This window comes from Euleptes europaea, chromosome 20 (assembly GCF_029931775.1).
Source record: "Euleptes europaea isolate rEulEur1 chromosome 20, rEulEur1.hap1, whole genome shotgun sequence".
Taxonomy (NCBI): Eukaryota; Metazoa; Chordata; class Lepidosauria; order Squamata; family Sphaerodactylidae; genus Euleptes; species Euleptes europaea.
The window spans coordinates 2,526,226-2,546,873 of NC_079331.1; the positions used below are offsets into that span (position 1 = coordinate 2,526,226).

At 49.0% G+C, this 20,648-nt stretch overlaps 1 protein-coding gene and 1 non-coding gene across 2 annotated transcripts in view; one reads left to right on the forward strand and one right to left on the reverse strand.

Annotated features, from left to right (window-relative positions):
* ENTREP2 (endosomal transmembrane epsin interactor 2) overlaps window positions 1-20,648 on the reverse strand; it is a 121,778-nt gene that overhangs the window by 12,786 nt on the left and 88,344 nt on the right. Inside the window, exons 4-5 of the mRNA XM_056866137.1 lie at window positions 19,374-19,505; window positions 5,533-5,640 (exon numbers count right to left, since the gene is read on the reverse strand). Of these exons, the coding sequence (XP_056722115.1) occupies window positions 5,533-5,640; window positions 19,374-19,505 (240 nt within the window). The remainder of the gene's footprint in view (window positions 1-5,532; window positions 5,641-19,373; window positions 19,506-20,648) is intronic.
* TRNAV-CAC (transfer RNA valine (anticodon CAC)) lies at window positions 8,868-8,936 on the forward strand. Its single transcript has one exon. It is a non-coding gene; the product is annotated as a tRNA-Val (tRNA).

Here is a 20,648-nt window from a genome sequence, read left to right on the forward strand (position 1 = left end):
TGGTGAACATTATGTGTCCATGCTCAAAGGCCCCAGTGCGTCGCTCTCCCATAAATATTTCATTCGACACCTTTTCGAAATCCGTGACCCTCCATAAAAAAGGTTAGTAACTGCCTTGACAGCTCTTGGTGGATTTATACTGCTGGAGTAAAGGTATGCGGTGTGTGGAATTAAAATGGAAGATCGCCTTGATCCTGTCAACAAAGCATTAAATGTGTATGCTAAAGGCCTGTAGCAGCTGTTTGGGTATCCTAAATGAAAAGGAAGAATTAAAAACATGAACGTGATTTATGACAGGGCTGAGCTACAAGAAGAGGCTCGGGATTGGGAAAGGATTTATGCATCCCCGGCGGAAGGTTTGCTTTCCATACTATTTCACCCCTAGTCCTGGAAAAGCTAGAAGGCAATCCCTGGCATGCGGCCAGCCCAATTCACATGCGCAGGCAGCAGTGAAAATGCAACGGGAACCAGAAATTGGCAGAATCATAGCGGTAGAGCGTCTGCTTTGCATGCAGAGGGACACCGGTTCAGTCCCCAGCATGGCCACTTAAAGCGTCCGGGTGATGTGAAAGACCTCAACCTGAGACTCTGGAGAGTCGCTGGCATTCAGAGTAGAGAGGCGGCGGAAGAAGAAGAAGAAGAAGAAGAAGAAGGAGAAGGAGAAGGAGAAGAAGGAGAAGGAGAAGGAGAAGGAGGAGAGGAGGAGGAGGAGTTGGTTTTTATATGCCGACTTTCTCTCTCCCTTAAGGAAGAATCAAACCGGCTTACAATCGCCTTCCCTTCCCCACAACAGACACCCTGTGAGGCAGGTGGGGCTGAGAGTGTGTGACCAGCCCAAGGTCAGCCAGCTGGCTTCATGTGGAGGAGGGGGGAAACAAATCCAGTTCACCAGATTAGCCTCCGCCGCTCCTGTGGAGGAGTGGGGAATCAAACCCGGTTCTCCGAATCAGACTCCACCGCTCCAAACCACCGCTGTTAACCACGACACCCCCATATAAGGCATCTCCCCATATTCAGAGGGACCCAGGCTGAAACCCAGCGGGCATAAAAGCAGGGTCCATATTCCATGTGGGCTCCAAAAACATCAAATCCGGCTGGCAAAAGACCTTTATAATGAAAGGATCTTGAGAGGAACGTCCACAAAAGCAGACCGGGGTTGTGGGGGGAGAAAGGCCATTTGGTGAAAAACACGGTGACTCACACAGGGGAGCAGGTCCCGATGAAGTCAACCTTTGCTGCAGAGTTGCCAGCTCTGACTTGGGAAGCCGCTGGAGATTTGGAGGCAGTGTGTGGGAAAGGAACTCAGTTTCTCCTAAACTCTGCAGTATACCGCAGAGTCCACCCTCCGAAGCTGCCAGGGGAACTGGGTCTGGAGGTCGGTCGCAATTGCAAAACTCCAGCGCCCACCTGGAGGTCGGTAACCCTACTTTGCCGGCTCGAGGAAAATGGCATTTCCAGTTCCGATTCATAAACAAAAAGCATGCGTGAGCTACTGGTGGGGTAATGTGTGTCTGTAAAGTGCAGCCAAGTCACAGCCGACTTACGGCGACCCCTTTTTGGGGGTTTTCATGGCAAGAGGCTAACAGAGGTGGTTTGCCGGTGCCTTCCTCTGCACAGCAACCCTGGACTTCCTTGGTGGTCTCCCATCCAAATACTAACCAGGGCTGACCCTGCTTAGCTTCTGAGATCTAAGCGCTCCAAAAAGAGCTCAGGATTACTTGGGAGCAAAATTCCTTATCTGGAAGGTTCGTCTATGGGAACAGCAACGATAATAATAATGATGAATAATAATGCAAAGTGCGCTCCTGAGGGAAAAGCTGTCATAATAATAATAATAATAATAATAATAATAATAATAATAATAATAATAATAATAATAATAATAATAATAATGTCAGTCGCTCCCTAAAGGCCATGCTTGAAAATATTAACTCTCTTCTCACTTCTGCACCCTCGGTTCTACGGGGTAAGGCCGCTGTTTGCCATTCCAGGGCCGGAGCAAATCGCTGTCAGAATAAAACAAGAACTAATATGCTTTGCTCTCTCCTCCTCCTCAAGGCTTGGAAAGTAAATTTAAACTAATCCCCTTCCAATTTCAGAAATCCAAGGTGAGGCGATAGCAGGAGAGAATAATTTCTGGCCGACTCCTGTCTCCGATTCTGTAGGGCGCTGAAACGACATGTCCCCCCCCCTACATCTGAAGAACCGGGGGTGATTTAAGGGTTTTCTTATTAAGAAAAGGGGGGGGGGAGAGAATCAGCTCTGCTGGGATGACTGAGCCCATGAGTCATAAAGACAGAAGGGGGGCTCAGAAAACACGGAGAGGGGACCCACGGAAGCGCGGGGTTGCTAAGGAACAGAAGAAGATGCAGGCGGAGAACGAAGTCGGGAGGAGTGACGGTTGCACCTACTTGTCATCAGCGGACGCATTTGGAGGTTGGGGGTGAAATTTCATTTGGAGGTTGGGGGTGAAATGAATTTCAACCGAGATAAATGTCAAGTTCTGCATTTAGGTCGGAAAAATCAAATGCCTCATTATAGGAGGGGGGAGACCTGTCTTAGCTGTAGTGTGTGCGAAAAGGATCTTGGGGTCTTCGTAGACCAAACACTGAACATGGGTCCGCAGTGTGATGCGGTAGCTAAAAAGGCAAATGGGATCTTGGGCTGCGTTAACAGAAGTATAATGTCCTGATCACGTGAAGTGATGGTATCGCTTTACTCTGCTCTAGTTGGACCTCACCTAGAGTACGGTGTTCAGTTTGGGGCACCTCAGTTTAAGAAAGATGTAGATAAGCTGGAACGGGTCCAGAGGAGGGCAGCAAAGATGGTGAGGGGTCTGGAGACCAAGTCCTGTGAGGAAAGGTCGAAGGCTGGGGATGTTTAGCCTGGAGAGGAGAAGACTGAGAGGAGATATGATCACCATCTTCGAGTACTTGAAGGGCTGTCATAGAGAGGAGGGTGCCGAGTGGTTTTCTGTTGCCCAAGAAGGTTGGACCAGAACCAACAGGTTAAAATTAAATCAGAAGAGTTTCCATCTAGACATTAGGAAGAATTTTTTAACAGGGCGGTTCTTCAGTGGAACGGGCTTCCTTGGGAGGTGGTGAGCTCTCCTTCCTTGGAGGTTTTGAAGCAGAGGCTAGATGGCCATCTGTCAGCAATGCTGATTCCATGACCTTAGGCAGATCATGAAAGGGAGGGCATCTTGGCCATCTTCTGGGTGTGAAGTAGGGGTCACTGGGGGTGTGTGGGGTAGGTAGTTGTGAGTTTCCTGCATTGTGCCGGGGGTTGGACTAGATGACCCTGGTGGTCCCTTCCAACGCTATGATTCTATTATTCTAGTGGTGGTTGCTGGTGGCAACAAGGAAGATCCCCCTACTTGTCAACGGCGGACGAATTTAGAGGTTGGGGGTGACCTGTGGGATGAAGCCACGGGGTGTGGCTGGTTCGAAGAGGTGGATCTGATCGATGTCTCTACTGCACTTCCCCACTCTATGAGAAAGTGCCTCGGGTGACCATGGACCAGAAACAAGGGGTTACCGCACTTTGTATTCCCAGCGATGTATTAAGAGTTTGAAAACGTTATAAAAAATACTGTCCGCACTTTCTATGTATTCCCAGCGATGTATTAAAAGTTTGAAAACGTTATAAAAAATACTGTTCGCGCTTTGTTTGGCCCCTTTAGCTGTGAAGACGTCTTCCAACCATTTATAAGCCGTGGTATCCAAAACCCCTTTTAAAGCGATGTTTTTTTATAACATTTTCAAACTCTTAATACATCGCTGGGAATACAAAGTGCGGTAACCCCCACATTCGTATCACCGGGAAGGGATGAAAGAGGTAGGTATACCTCGCGGAAAAGGTGGGATTAAAAATGTTCTTCCTCGATTTCTCTCGCTTTGGATGTCCCAGTCGGAAAATGGTAGCAAAAAGGAAAGGGGGAAATACTGATCATGGTGCAGAGAAGGGGAAAGTGTATTCTCCTTGGGCCTGCCCGTAAAAAGAAGTACAAAGGCGTGATTTAAAATTCTAGGAGGGGACATGCTTGCCCGTATGAGGGTTTTTTCGTTGTTGCTCCTTTCTTATAAAAAATGCTTTCAGCTTGCATAAAAGGACGCCGGTGTTAGACGGCCTTGAATATTCATGCCTGCCTGGTGCCCGTTCTTACGCTCGACTAAGCAGACTCGTTATCATAGGGATCAGCAATAGAGGCCGATCTGCTTTCCATTACGGCAAGGTGAGAAAGGGCTTTTCCAGGCCTCGACTTATCGGTCATCTTGCCGCTCATCCCTCAATGTGCAGGAGATGTTGAAAAAGAAAGAGGGCCTCGCAGATCTATCCACCTCCCGCGCAAAGAGCTCCTTTAACTGGAGGGCCAGGAAATGCTGAACGGTCCATCAAAATATAATGGCCTTGTCAAAAATCTTTAAGATCCGTTGGGTTTGGGTTGGGTATGGGTTCATTCAATAGGGACACACATGAAGCTGCCAGTGTGGTGTAGTGGTTAAGAGTGGTGGTTTGGAGCGGTGGAGAACCGGGTTTGATTCCCCACTCCTCCACGCGAGCGGCGGAGGCTAATCTGAGGAACTGGGTTTGGTTTCCCTGCTCCTACACATGAAGACAGTTGGGTGACCCTGGGCTAGTCACATCTCCCTCAGCCCCACCTACCTCACAGGGTGTGTGTTGTGGGGAGGGGAAGGGACGGTGATTGTAAGCCAGTTTGATTCTCCCTTACGTAGTAGAGGAAGTTGGCATATAAAAACCAACTCTTCTTCTTCTTCTTCTTCTTCTTCTTCTTCTTCTTCTTCTTGTTTCCCGCATTCTGAAGACCCCGAAGCCGAGACTTCAGCCTAGGTCGAGCCCCATAGATATTGCCCTGACCCACAGTGGCAAAGGGAGGTTGTGTATAATCACTGATTGTGTATAAATACTATATTCTGACAGACTTTGCTCATGCAATTCAAAGAAAATTGAAACATTATAAGATGATGGAATGCCCCCTCTTTAAACACCACCGAGATTAATGGATTACCCCCATATTGGTGAGAACTCCTGCCCCCCCCCCCCATAACAAGAGACAAAAATAGTCCCCTTTTTGCTGATGGATAAGGTAAAGGTCCCCTGTGCAAGCACCGGGTCATTCCTGACCCATGGGGTGACGTCACATCCCGACGTTTCCAAGGCAGACTTTGTTTACGGGGTGGTTGGCCAGTGCCTTCCCCAGTCCTCTTCCCTTTACCCCCAGCAAGCTGGGTACTCATTTTACCGACCTCGCAAGGATGGAAGGCTGAGCCAGCCTTGAGCCGGCGACCTGAACCCGACTTCCGTCGGGATCGAACTCAGGTCGTGAGCAGAGCTTGGACTGCAGTACTTGCTGATGGGCAGAGATCCAAATAGAACGTTGGCCGTGGCCAAATATCTCTCCGCCATAGTTTCCTTCGAGAAATAACTGCTCAGGACCTATGGGTCGTAGGAGCAAAGAAGGAAAGGTAAGGGTAAAGGCATAATTACCGAGACTCATGGAAAGTCACTCACCATTTGCAGAACGTCAGAAGAGACCATTTGCATGCAGCACATGGCCGTGGCCAGAGCGCAGACGATCGTGGAGACGATGTTGAGTGCGCACACGGTAAACAGCAGGTCCTGTGCCAAAAAAAAGGGGAGAGAGGGGAGGCAGAACGTCACTCCTTATCACAGCAAGACAGACGGACACAAAGGCGTCTTTGGCTCATTGGGCAATAAACCTGTCAGCGGTTATCTCCTTGATGTGGGTCTCTATTACACCTGTCCCATTTCCTCTGTGCACAACCCCGCCTTGGCTCAAGCTGCAGATGCAAACGCACCAAAGGCTCACAGGGGGGAAGTTAGAACATCTCCACTTTTTGTGCCCCAAATATAAAAACGCATCTGTGTTGTATGATTCTCAACAGTCATTCCAGCAACACCGTCTAGACATTAGGAAGAACTTTCTAACAGTCAGAGCGGTGCCTCAGTGGAACAGGCTTCCTCGGGAGGCGGTGAGCTCTCCTTCCCTGGAGGTTTTTAAGCAGAGGCTAGATGGCCATCTGTCAGCGATGCTGATTTTGTGACTGTAGGCAGATGATGAGAGGGCACCACCATGCTGGCTCATGCAGCGACCGAAAGAGCTCTACAGGGCCACAGCCCCCGTTTTACATTTCCTATTTCCATTATTGGCTTTAGATCGCACCTGTTGGAAGTGTAAGTATAAAAAGTGCTCAGAATTACGTGGGCAAAAATATCGGAGATGTTACGCGGCTCGGCATGCAAACAGAAGCAGCCCTGTTCTGTTTTAATGGCCGGGGCGCCTAATTAAATACCGCCGTTGCTAAAGTTAAGTGGAACAAGAAATGTTTGGGAAATTAAAGCCATAAATAACCCCCCCCTCTTCCTTCTCCTCCTACGGATTTTAATTAACATCTGTCTATTTTTCAAGTGCTACGAATCCGGCTGAGGCATGGGCTTCCCTCAAAGCCCGAGAAACTGAAACAAAGCTTCGTGGAAACACATCGGCCCAGGATTTCTTCTTAATGAAGAGCCGGAGACCTTTGCAACTATAATGCACACCGAATAAGCAGCTATGTGCATCAAAAATTTGTGTGCCGAGAAAATCTGAACTTTACAATCTGTGTATAAATTATGCAAATGCAGCACATTTATATATTTTTTGCAAAAGGCATTCTGCATTTCAAGGAAACAAACATCTTGCATAAATAATTTGCCTTCAGTTAGCAAGGAGTGATCGAAAGTACTGGCTACTGGAAACTGAGTTTAGCTGCAGCTCTTCAGCCATGCAAGGTTATTGGCCATACCAGTCCATGCGCACCACCATTTGACCACACATTGGTAGAGCATCTGCTTGGCATGCAGAAGGTCCCAGGTTCAATCCCCGGCATCTCCAGCTAAAGGGACCAGGCAAGTGGGTGATGTGAAAGACCTCTGCCTGAGACCCTGGAGAGCCGCTGCCGGTCTGAGCAGACAATACTGACTTTGATGGAGCGAGGGTCTGATTCAGTATACGGCAGCTTCATGTGTTCATTTATACCTGATGTGGAGCAAGAACATTTGACTACCCAACCTATGATGTTTCTAATTCCAGGATCTTAAGCATTTTTCTGGAGAAAATGGCCACTTTGGAGGATAACCTCTATGGGGTTATAACCTGCTAAAGTCCTTCCCCTCCCCAAACCCCACCTTCCTCAGGCTCCACCTCGCCCAAATCTCCAGGGTATTTCTCAACCCGGACCTGGCCACTTCTGGGTGCTGATTTCATGCTCTGCGTACTTCATGGGTTGTCATCAATGTGACTTCAGAGAATCCATCAATCAGCAGAGTGCCGAAAAGGGAAGTATTTCCTGCTGACCATTCCCCCTGCTGGCAATTCCCCCCGCCAATTTATTTTTTTTTTGTTTAAACCTGGACTGCAAAAATGATGCTGCGTCTCCAGATCTGGAGGCTGGCTTTGAAGCCGGGAGCTGTACATAATGATTTTTAAACGATTCAGCGGAATTAAGTCAGTGCGCTTGACAAGTTACGCCAACCGGCAGCAAAGTTTGCAAACAAGAAGCACATGCAGAAAAAGGGGAAATCATTCACCTCTAATAGGCAGGCGGCGAAGGAATCATAGAATCATAGAGTTGGAAGGGACCACCAGGGTCATCTAGTCCAACCCTCTGCACAATGCAGGAAATTCACAGCTACCTCCCCCCACAAGTGACCCCCTACTCCATGCCCAGAAGATGGCCAAGGTGCCTCTCCCTCTCATGAACTGCCTAAGGTCATAGAATCAGCATTGCTGACAGATGGCCATCTAGCCTCTGCTTACAAACCTCCAGGGAAGCTCACCGCCTCCCGAGGAAGCCTGTTCCACTGAGGAACCGCTCTGACTATGGCATGGGACATTTTATACTTCAAGTAAAGAAATCTGTAAAGACTCTTAGATGCAATTTATGACCAGAATCAAGTGAGCTATTGTAACCCATAAGAAGCATGGCCACTTTCAGTCATTTTGAACAAAACATTTATTACTTTTATTTATTAAGGCCTTTTTGTTGCGTTTGTCATGCCCTCAACGATACCTCCTTCCTAACCCGTGTTTCATGTTTTGTACGTATTTTAACTGTTTTATATGTATTTTAACTCTGTTTTATAAACTCTCTTTAAAGCTGTTTTAATGAGGTATGTTTGGGAGTAGGGGTTTATTTTAATGGTTTTACAACGTGGTTTTTATCGTGTACGTTTTAAATTGTGAGCCGCCTTGTAAGGGCAGAAAGGCAGAATATAAATTTTGTACAGAAATAAATAATAAATATTAACGTAGACTAAAAAAAAGAAAGAAAGAAGCCAAAACGCCATGCGTGTTTTGATCACAAAGTCTTCCTCCATGTTACAGAAACACCGAGTTTAAAAAACGTCCACGCTCAACATTTTGAAAAGCTACGAGCAAAATATCACGCTGGCTGTTATGGAAATACAAACGGCCCGATCCCAGCTGGGAACCCATCAAGAGCTTAGCGGATACAGCCACCAAATTACCGAAAACTATCGGGGCTTTTTAAAACTTAAGAGCTCCATAAAGCAATGAAAGAACCTTATTGCCAAAAGCCCCCCACTTAAAAGAAAACACGCTGCAGCAGGGACCTGACAGCCCCCCTCCCCAAATGAGATCAGGCAAACTTCACGCTGGGACGGAGCCAAGAGAAATTAGCCAGCGCTCAAATCCTGCGCTTAACTTGCCCTCCCCAAGAAGCAAACAACTATAAGTAAAATCTATTCCACATACGGACTTCTGTAAGGACTCTTAAGAAGCATCAGGTGAGCAGGATCATGCCAATCATTTTAACCTGTAAGAAGCTGTGGCTCAGTGGTAGAGCATCTGCTTCACATGCAGGTGGTCCCAGGTTCAATCCCCGGCATCTCCAGTTAAAGGGACTAGGCAAGTAGGTGATGTGAAAGACCTCTCTGCCTGAGACCCTGGAGAGCCACTGCCAGCCTGAGTAGACAGTACTGACCCTGATTCAGTATAAGAGACCATGGCTCAGTGGCAGAGCCTCTGCTTGGCATGCAGAAGGCCCCAGGTTCATTCCCTAGCATCTCCAGTTAAAGGGACTAGGCAATTAGGTAATGTGAAAGACCTCTGCCTGAGACCCCGGAGAGCCGCTGCCAGCCTGAGTAGACAATACTGACTTTGATGGACCAAGGGTCTGATTCAGTATAAGGCAGCTTCATGTGTTCATGTGTTCAAACACAACAGCTTTCAATAGCGAAGCCAAGCACAGAGCAGTGGCTAGAAGGGTAGGTTTGGAGCGGTGGACTCTGATCCAGCGAACCAGGTTCGATTCCCCACTCCTCCACATGAGCGGCGGAGGCTGATCTGGTGAACCGGGTTGGTTTCCTCGCTGGGTGACCCTAGGCTAGTCACAGTTCTATTAAGAGCTCTCTCAGCCCCACCTATCTCACAGGGTGTCTGTTGTGGGGAGGGGAAAGGAAGGCGATTCTAAGCCAGTTTGAGTCTCCCTTAAGTGGTAGAGAAAGTTGGCATATAAAAACCAACTCTTCTTCTTCTCCTCCTCCTCCTCCTCCTCCGCCCCAGGCTCCATCCCAAATTTCCAGGAATTTCCCAACTCTAACTGGCAGCTCTATTACCAGAAGAAGTTTGGGGTCACAACAAAGAGAGACCCTAGAAGCCAATCTAACAGCTGCTGATACTACTACTGCTACTTACAGCTGACCTATGGCGACTCCATGGGGTTTTCAAGGCAAGAGCCCTGCAGAGGTGGTTTTGCCATTACCTGTCTCTGCATCATGCCCCTGGTATTCCTTGGAGGTCTCCCATCCAAATACTTGCCAGGGCCGAGGCTGAGAGGGTGTGACTGACCCAAGGTCTCCCAGCAAGTTTCCACGGCAGAGCGGGGATTCGAACCTGGGTTTACCAGGTCCTAGTCTGACATTTTAACCACTACACCATGCTGACTCTGTAGTCACTGTGGTCACTTTATTCTGCTCTGGTTAGACCTCACCTACAGTATTGTGTTCAGTTTTGGGCACCACAGTTTAAGAAAGATGTAGACAAGCTGGAAAGGGTCCAGAAGAGGACAACCAAGATGGTGAGGGGTCTGGAGACCAAGTCCTATGAGGAAAGGTTGAAGGAACTGGGTATGTTTAGCCTGAGGAGGAGAAGACTGAGAGGGGACATGAGAACCATCTTCAAGTACTCGAAGGGCTGTCATATAGAGGATGGTGCCAAGTTGTTTTCTGTTGCCCCAGAAGGTCGGACCAGAACCAACGGGTTGAAATTAAACCAAAAGAGTTTCCGTCTAGACATTAGGAAGAACTTTCTAACAGTCAGAGAGGTTCCTCAGTGGAACAGGCTTCCTCGGGAGGTGGTGAGCTCTCCTTCCCTGGAGGTTTTTAAGCAGAGGCTGGATGGCCATCTGTCAGCAATGCTGATTCTATGACCTTAGGCAGTTCACGAGAGGGAGGGCATCTTGGCGATCTTCTGGGCATGGAGTGGGGATCACTGGGGGTGTGGGGTGGGAGGTAGTTGTGAATTTCCTGCATTGTGCAGAGGGTTGGACTAGATGACCCTGGTGGTCCCTTCCAACTGTATGATTCTATGATTACTGCATCTCTCACCCCCCCCCCCCATGCTTAGCCATCATTACGAAAATGTAGTTTGGCAGAAGAACCCCTGCCAGGGCTCCGGAAAGGCAGCCAAAACCTACAAAAAGAAGCTAAAATTAGCCTGTATCTCAGAGAGGTTAAACGCCTCGGAGAAAGGCCTTCGCAAGCTGTAATAAACAAAAAAAACCCCAAAAAACCAAAAATGTCTTTTACAGTCCTGGAAAATCTAAACAGACAGAAGTCGCAGTTTCGCGCAGCGAGACCTGCCTACAGTTAATCTCAATCCAATCGCACAATAGCAATTTCTCTCCAGCAAAATGACAGCTTCATATTGCATATGCCGTTCTTCTGCAACCCTTAAAACTTGGCCTCGTTTATTAAAAAAAGAAAGAAAAGGAATAGACAAACACTTTCCCCCTTCAGCTTCATCGGGCACCGTACACGCAGCCTGAGAATCTGATCATTCAAAACATGTTTACTTCTCTTCAAAGGAACTCCTTTTAGTTTCAGTAGACGAACATCCTCTGTAATCTTGGCAAATTACAGTAATTTGCAAACTACTTTATTCTTCTGACAACACTGCTCTAGCAAGCCCTGAATGGGGGGGAAAATGAACTCTGATGCCGTTTCATAAATATTCAAGATACACGCTTGTATCCAAAGGTCAGTCTTCTAAAATGACGTGTTCTTCCCCAGGGTCCTGTTCTCCAAATGCAGACATTGCATGCTTGGAATCTCTGTTTCCAATTTGCAACCCAAAGTTGTGATTGACATTTGTACGTCGAGGGGATATTAGCGGAAGGGCAGGAGGCCGTTGGAGGCAGCCCACGGGGGAGTTGGATAAAGGACTGCCTCGAGTTATTTCGCGGCCCTGGGCAAAAACCTGGTGGCAGAAAGTGCCGTCAACTCGCATCCGGCTTACGGCAGGCAACCCCGTAGGGTTTTCAAGGCAAGAGACGGGCAGAGGTGGTTTGCCGTGGTCTGCCTCTGCGCAGCGACCCTGGACTTCCTTGGTGGTCTCCCAACCAAGCACTAACCAGGGCTGACCCTGCTTAGCTTCCGAGATCTGACAAGATCAGGTCAGCCTGAGCCATCCAGGTTAGGGCAGTAAGGTAAAGCATGCCGTCAAGTGGCTGCTAACTGACGGTGACCCCATGAAATTCCACCTCATGGGGTTTTCAAGGCAAGAGATGAGCAGAGGTGGTTTGCCATTGCCTGCCTCTTTAGAGCAGCCCTGGACTTCCTTGATGGTCTCCTAACAAAGGACCAGCTCTAGGGCTGACCCTGCTTAGCTTCCAAGACCGGACGAGATGGTCCGTGCTAGAGATTGGGTCCGTGCTAGAGATTGGGCCGTGCTAGAGATTGGGGCAATGCTAGAGACTGGACCGATCACGTGGCTCAACACTGAGCGCTGCAGAATCCAGCGGGCGGCTTCGAGGTGTGTCTTTAGCCACCGGCTCACACGAACAAACAGAGAATTTTCTACTTCTACCCGATCGCCTGTCTACCTCATCCCACCGCAGCCCATAAATTACACCGCCATCAGAACGCAACACGTGGCTGCCCCAAGCCAGGGGATTTTTTTAATTACGCAAATGAGCAAACCAAGAGCCTCCGTAGCAAACGCCTCTTCCTTTCAGGAAACAAAGAAGGAGAGATGTAAACCCACCCCATTGTTTCGCCGAGTAACCACATCGCTGATGATCCAAGGAGGGAGCCTTTCTCCAGTTAAAACATTCGGGAACGTGGTCCGCCTTGTGACTCATGGTTCCATTTTTATCCCCCCTTTTTTCATCACGCCGGCTTTCAGAGGGAAAGGGTGCCGTCACCCTCCCTCGTCCTGTTCAATTTGCGGATGAGCCCGCTGGACGAGGCTCCGTGAATACGCTTACGACACTATTTCTCTAGCTTCTGTGTCCTCTGGCTGACTTCCCCCACCCACCCCCAGTGTTTCTTTGACGCATGACGGCAGCGGGGAAATGGATACGGCGGGCACACGAGCAGAAGCCGAAAAACAGATGGCGAATAGGCCAATCTAGTCATCAGGTTTGGCTACCACCTTTCCTCCTTGCCAGGGCTAGCGGCAGCGCCCCGAGGTGGGGCAGTCGCCAGGGTCCTGGTCTTTCGGTGGAATTCGCTGCCACTGACCACACGGACCACCCGATGCCCACCGGCACTCTGCCATTCATGCACCCAGCTGTATGCACCGCCCAGCATTGTCAGGGAGCGGGCATGCTGGTGTCGTGGTTAAGAGTGGTGGTTTGGAGCAGTGGACTCTGATCTGGAGAATCGGGTTTGATTCCCCGCTCCTCCACATGAGCGGCGGAGGCTAATCTGGTGAACTGGGTTTGTTTCCCCACTCCGACACACGAAGACAGCAGCGTGACCTTGGGCAAGTCACAGCTCTGTTAGAGCTCTCTCAGCCCCACCTACCTCACAGGGTGTCTGTTGTGGGGAAGGGAAGGCGGTTGTAAGCCGGTTTGATTCTCCCTTAAGTGGTAGAGTAAGTCGGCACAGAAAAACCAACTCTTCTTCTTCTTGAACACATGAAGCTGCCTTATACTGAATCAGACCCCTCTTGGTCCATCAAAGTCAGTATTGTCTACTCAGACCGGCAGCGGCTCTCCAGGGTCTCAGGCAGGGGTCTTTCACATCACCTACTTGCCTGGTCCCTTTAACTGGAGATGCCGGGGATTGAACCTGGGGCCTTCTGCATGCCAAGCAGATGCTCTACCAACCCAATTTGGAAGGAGAATTTACCTACCGATTCACATTAATCAATTAATTGTTAAGAGTGTGGTAGACAGGTCTATCAAGGCTGAGAAGTCACTATTTCCTTCCGCTCCGGAACAACCAGCCGACTAAAAATTAAACTCCAATTTCTACAGTGATATCAAGATGGCCGACTCCACCGAAATGCTACTGACTCAACAGGAAGATATAATTTCAGACTTCCATGCATAACAGATTGGCTTCCTGCAGGGAAGCAGGATCCACGGCTCTTCTCAAAAAGCATTTCTAATTCCCTTGAACTTTGGGAGGGTCATTTGGCAAACATGGAAAGGGCAAAATCTGTGGGTGCCCGACGTTGATAGGCATTCTTGTAATCGATAACCCCAAAGGCAACCGCCTAACATTATTACCGACTAAGGTCGGAAAGCATGCCTGGTTTGGCAACCCTGTAAAAGAAGACTTCTTTTACCCTTGATTGGCTTCAATTACAGCGCGCCGTCCCTTATACATACCCTCAATAACTTGGGGAAAAAAGATAATGAACAGTAAAGCCCTTTCACCCATGAAATTGCTCTCCGCTACTCCTTTTTTACTTGAGAAACTCAAGGACAGCTGTGCCTTTTAAAAAACAAAATCAAGATTTTAAAGGAAGGCAATCACTCTGGTTGGTGCTGAGGGAAGCGGCCACCCAGGTAAGTTTGGCCGACTATCCAGTAAGTGTGTGAAGTGCCGTCAAGTCGCTTCCGACTCATGGTGACCCTATGAATGAAAGTCCTCCAAAATGTCCTATCTTTGACAGCCTTGCTCAGATCTTGCAAATTGAAGGCTGGGGCTTCCTTTATTGAGTCCATCCATCTCTTGTTGGGTCTTCCTCTTTTCCTGCTGCCCTCAACTTTTCCTAGCATGACGGTCTTTTCCAGTGACTCTTGTCGTCTCATGACGTGACCAAAATATGACAGCCTCAGTTTAGTCATTTTAGCTTCTAGGGTCAGTTCAGGCTTGATTTGATCTATAACCCACTGATTTGTTTCCGTAAGGGACCCTCTCAAAAGCAGAGCCAAGAGCTTCCAAAAGGTTTTGACCTTAGCAGCCTAAAGGTAGCTGGGATTCTCTCATAGGGAGCAGCTAGATTCAAGTCCAGTAGCAGCGTAGAGATAAACAAGGTTTTCGGGGTATGAGCTTTCAACAGTCCAAGCTCCTTTTTGACTCTCGAAAGCTCATACCCCCCCACCCCACAAAGCCAGAGTGGTGTAGTGGTTAAGAGCGGTGGGTTGGGAGTGGTGGACTCTGATCTGGAGAACCGGGTTTGATTCCCCCACTCCTCCACAGGAGCGGCGGGGGCTAATTTGGTGAACCAGGTTGGTCTCCCCACTCTTCCACTTGAAGCCAGTTGGGTGACCTTGGACTAGTGTTAGAGCTCTCTCAGCCCCACCTACCTCAACGGGTATCTGTTGTGGGAAGAGAAGGTGTTTGTAAGCTGGTTTGATTCTTCCTTAAGTGGGAGAGAAAGTCAGCATATTAAAACCACCACCACCTCCTCCTCCTCCTCCTCTTCTTCTTCTCCTTCTTCTTGCCACTAGACTAGCTCTTCGTATCCTCGGAAACTACCTTGGGGTATGCACTCTCTCTCTCTCTCCTAAGTTCAGAACTCAACTGATGGTTATCTTTACAATTAAGAAGTTCGACTGATTGCAGCCTTCTTAAAGCCCTTATTTAGACCGACAACAGGGGCGGCTGTAGACGTTTGGGGGCTTCCAGCGAGAAGGGGCTGGGCCCTGCTGCCTTGTCTGACTAGCTGGGGTGGCCGACAAACATCCTTCTTTCGACCCAAGAGACCCTCCCATCGGAGGAAGGAATCCTGCTCAGGTGGAAAACACCCCCCACTAACAGTATGGACCCACTTAGACTAGTAGGAAAGGGTCCTGATTCTAGGGGGCATGCTTGTGGGTACGGGCACTGTGTCCAAAGAGAGAGAGAACACTGTCTGTTTCTCACAACTCAAAAACATGTCTCGCTTTCCCTTATAAGTGAGATTTTTCACGACACGACACTTTTAATTCAAGATAAAACTGTCAGAGGGGGTCATATTGGGACCACGGTGGCCCACCGGCCATCTCTGCCTTGGAGCAACCCCAGGCTGAGATAATTTCAGAGCATTTACTGTGGGAGAAATACTGCGGGACCTGGATTAAAGCACTTATTTTGCTTAATATCTAGGAAGTTCTGGAGCCATTCCATAATATAATTTTGATGCAGTGCTTTTATAGTTCCTCCAGGGACCCTTTTCCTTTTAATAAAGCATTTTTTTAACCGGGAGGGGAAAAAACACATTTTAGCTCAATGCTTAATGATACAAGAGGGTCCCCAAGGAATGAGGAAAGTTAACATTTAGGCAGCTTTTGAACATAGTGCTCCCTCTTTCTCTCTCTCTACACACACACACACACACACACACACACACACACCAGACACAAAGAGAAAGAGTTTTTAAATAAACGTGGGCCCTGCAGGGAAAAGCCATTTTAATTATTTACCCTATAATTAGCCATACTACAATTCTGTAGCAGCAAGGAAACAAAATAAGGGGCGGCCATCTAGTTAGGGATTCGATTGTACCCGCTCGACTGAAATGAATGGGATATCCGCAAAAGCCCCCCCTTTCCAAGGGGCAGGGACAGGACGACATTCGAGTGCATGATGCCCAAAACCATCAGTATATCTGGTGATGCGGGAGGCGCTCTTCGTTTGATCGAGGTGGAATTTGGTCTAATTGAATAAACTTCCAGAATCCCAGGCTAGCCTGATCTCATCTGATCTTGGAGGCAAGCGCTTCAGAAACATAAGAAATAATAAAAATATCTGCAAAGTCTTAGGGGAGGGACCAGTGGCTCAGTGGGACAGCATCTTTGGTGGGAATAAGGTCCCAGGTTCAATCCCTGGCATCTCCAGTTAAAGGGACCGGGGAAGTAGGTGATGCGAAAGACCTCTGCTTGAGACCATGGAGAGCGGCTGCTGGCCTGAGTAGACAATAATGACTTTGATGGACCAAGGGTCTGATTCAGTAGAAGGCAGCTTCATGTGTTCACGTGTTCAACTTTTAGCATCACCTGCTAAGGCATTTTCCCCTTGGACACCAATGCTGAAGATTTGGGAGCACGTGCTAAGAAGCGGAATGACCTAACCTGTTCATTTATTTTATTTTTTAAAATATTTGCCTTTTCTCCACAGGCACAGGCTCAGGCCAACTTACAAATGGGGTAAAGGGCCACCAAGTCGCACCGGCAGGGTTTTCAAGGCAAGAGACAGACAGAGGGGGTGTGCCGTCAGATGGAGATTATTCAGTTTTTTTCGCCCCCACAGCACGCTTGTGAGGTGGGTCAGGCCAAGATCAGAGCGGTGGGTTCAAGGTCGTTCCACTGAGCTTCATGGCCCTAATCAGAATTAAAACCCAGGTCTTCCCGGCCATCCGACCATGCCAGGCCACGTCTCATTACTGATCTCCTCCTCCCTGAAGATCCCCTACAAAACCCTGGAGGAACATCCTGGTTTCCCAGAGCACAGCTCGCAAAAATCACTGAAGGAATCCATTTGCTCTTTATTTACTGGAGATATATATATATATTGCTGTTCTTTGCAATTCAGCTTGGCGCCAGCTCACAAGCTCGCGGGGTCCTGAACCAATAAAGACAGGTCAACTTTTTAAAAAATGTGCAGCTGTAGCTCTTCTGTATTTCACGAGCCAGTAAGACGTGCGCTGGATGACTGTCGTTTTTGATGCCGTGGCCAAAGATTTCGAGCCCTGGGCCTCCTCGCTTGTTTCAGCGTCAAGCTCTCCAAAGGCCAATGAATTGTGAGATAAGACACTCTATAAATCGACCAAAATAAATACAAAACCCGCCATTGGCAACGGCTCAACGATTCTCCTTACAAACTCCATCGGTGCGGACTTCGCCGTTTGCTTTGATGCAAGATGATGCAGATTCTCCCAATCCTTCCTTGCCAGTTGATCCTGGGTTTGCCATGAGTTAACATAAGACAAGCCCTGCTGGATCAGACCAATGCCCATCAAGTCCAGCCGTCTGTTCACACAGTGGCCAACCAGGGGCCTCTAGGAAGCCCCCAAGCAAGACGACCGCAGCAGCAGCACCATCCTGCCTGTCTTCTACAGAGTTGTGTAGAGGCTAGAGCATCAGAAGGGGAGAACTGAGTTCAAGTCCCCGCTCTGCCCTGAAGCTCAGTGGGGGACCCCATCTCTAAGCCTCGTCTACTCAGCAAGGTGGTTGTGAGGATCAATCAGGGCGCCACCGACGTAACTCCGCTGGGTTCCAGCGCAGTCCCTGTCTGGTCAGGGGTCCCCCTTGTGAAATGGCCTTGGAGAACACATGCACACATGAAGCTGCCTTATACTGAACCAGACCCTCGGTCCATCAAGGCCAGTCTTGTCTACTCAGGCTGGCAGCAGCTCTCCAGGGGCTCAGGCAGAGAAAGGTCTTTCACATCACCTACTCGCCCAGTCCCTTTAACTGGAGATGCTGGGGATTGAACCTGGGACCTTCTGCATGCCAAGCAGTCGCTCTGCCACTGAGCCACGGCCCCTCCCTCTTGGTAGGGAGTGGTAAATAATTCATATTAAGTATAATAGAAGCAAGCTTTGCAAAGCCGCCCTCCCTCTGAGGAGCTCCGGGAAGCTTACGCACCTCTCCTTCATTCCTCCTCAAAACAACCCTGCGAGGTAGGTAAGGCCGAGAGACAGCAACGGACCCAACGTCACCCAGTGAGCAGGGATTTGAAGCCAGGGCTCTCCAGTCCGGCTCTAACCACAACACCCCACTCACCCCCTTTGTAGCAGCATCCCATTTTAGGCACCCGGATGCGTCAGCACTGCTCCGTGATACAGGGTGGTCAGCCGCCGGCTGCATCCCTGCTCGCCTCCGTCACTCTCTTTTTTGGGCCGCATCAGCCGAGGACACTCAACAGCTGTTTTCCCTTTGAGCAGCCTGCCAGAATTATTAATCATAATTACAGCAGGTGAGCGTGACGGTTGCCGGCGTTCCCCAATTAACGGCGTTCTCCGGCAGAACCGCCGCGGAGAGCTAAGGGCTGAAAAGCTACACCTGTACAAACCGGGGGGGCGGGTGAGGGGGAATGCTAAGCAAAGAAGGAATCTTTCAGGGATGGATTACGGCCTCCTCTCCCGATCCCCTGTTAGGAAGAGCCAGGCAGGCGGTCGCAGGCTACGCAATCTGAACTTTGCACGATCCGCTGGGATTCTCCGGAGCCACGAGAAGCCCTGCTTGGCAAAAGCCCCACCTGGCCGTCCCCACTTTCTTGGAGGGCGCCAGGGATGGTCTTGGCGGGTGCCGTGGACCCCTGGGTTAACTGGTAACACTGGATACACCAACAGAACGACGGCACGAAACTCAGCTAGAAGAAGAAAAAGAAGAAGAAAGGCGAGGAAGAAGAGGAAGACGAAGAAGAAAGAGGAGGAAGAAGAAGAGGAAGATGATGAAGAAGAAGAAAGAAGAGGAAGAAGAACAAGAAGAAGAAAGAGGAGGAGGAGGAGGAAGAAGAGGAAGATGAAGAAGAAGAAGAAGAAGAAGAAAGAGGAGGAAGAAGAAGAAGAAGGAAGAGGAGGAAGAGGAGGAAGAGGAGGAAGAAGAGGAAGAAGAATTGGTTTTTATATGCCAACTTTCACTACCACTTAAGGGAGACTCAAACCGGCTTTCAATCACCTTCCCTTCCCCTTCCCACAACAGACACCCTGTGAGGTCGGTGGGGCTGAGAGAGCTGTGACTAGCCCAAGGTCACCCAGCTGGCTTCGTGTGTAGGAGCAGGGCAACAAATCCAGTTCAGCAGCTTAGCCTCCGTCGCTCGTGGGGAGGAGTGGGGGATCAAACCTGGTCCTCCAGGTCAGACGCTACCGCTCCAAACCACCGCTCTTAATCACTACTCCACGCTGGCTCTCACACCACGCTGGCTAAACGGGCATTCCAGGTTTTCACCTTGAGCGTGAGCCGGACCACGTTGCAGTCCTGCAGAGGGTTCAGTTTCAACGTCTCGCCCAGGTTGCTGCAGCCCGAAGTCTGGTGTTGTAGCTCACAGCAAACGCAGACGCCGTCGCTATCGAATTTTATCTGGAAAAAAAAGGGAGGGGGAGGAGAAGTGAACAACTGGTCGTGGGTTTTAGTGGCATTCGTCCTCCTGAAGACAACAAAACCTTCTATCTGTCTTCCATGAACACATGAAGCTGCCTTATACTGTCTCAGACCCTCAGTCCATCAAAGTCAGTATTGTCTGCTCAGACCGGCAGCGGCTCTCCAGGGTTTCAGGTGGAGGTCTTTCACATCACCCGCTGCTTAGTCCCTTTAACTAGAGAAGCCGGGGATTGAACCTGGGACCTTCTGCATGCCAAGCAGGTGCTCTACCACTGAGTCACGGCCCTCATGCAGTATCGATAAAAGCGTCTATCAAGTCTCTCGGTGCCATTTTATAAACCTCTCTTGCAGGGGTGCCCGAGGGCAGCTTGGCCCCCATGGACACCTTTTCTGGCACCCTCCAAGTGTTTTTTAGACAGTGGGGCTTTTGCCCAGCAAAGTGGGGCTTTTGCCCAGCAAGGCTTCTGATTGGCTATTGGAGATTTGATTGGCCATGCAGCTTTTAAACAACAGGCAGACAAGTTCTCCCATTCACCACCCACTTCTCTGCCCTTTTGTGAATGGCATCTGCATAGGGTTGCCAGGTCCCTCTTCGCCACCGGTGGGAGGTTTTTGGGGTGGAGCCTGAGGAGGGCGGGGTTTGGAGAGGGAGGGACTTCAATGCCGTAGAATCCAATTTCCAAGGCAGCCATTTTCTCCAGGTGACCTGATCTCTATTGGCTGGAGATCAGTTTGTAATAGCAGGAGATCTGCAGCTACTACCTGGAGGTTAGGAAAACAGTATAGGAGCGAAAAACTTTTACAAACAAGGTGCAATTTTTATATAAGCTACTGAGATTCCTATAAACATACAATGTACAAATACAAGTAACCACACCATGCTGCACGATGTGAAGTACCTTTTGGACGTCTTATAGTAACCTGATTTATACTTACCCTATGTGGGATATGAAAATGATTGTGTATGACTATACACTCTTTAGAAGCAATTCTCTGAAGGGCTGAAGAAGGATTCTGCACCATTATGAATTTGAAACGGCCGTATCCTATTGAAGATGGTGGCTTCTTATTCAACTGAAAATTGAACCTGAACTTATACATAGTTGGTACTCTGCTGAGACC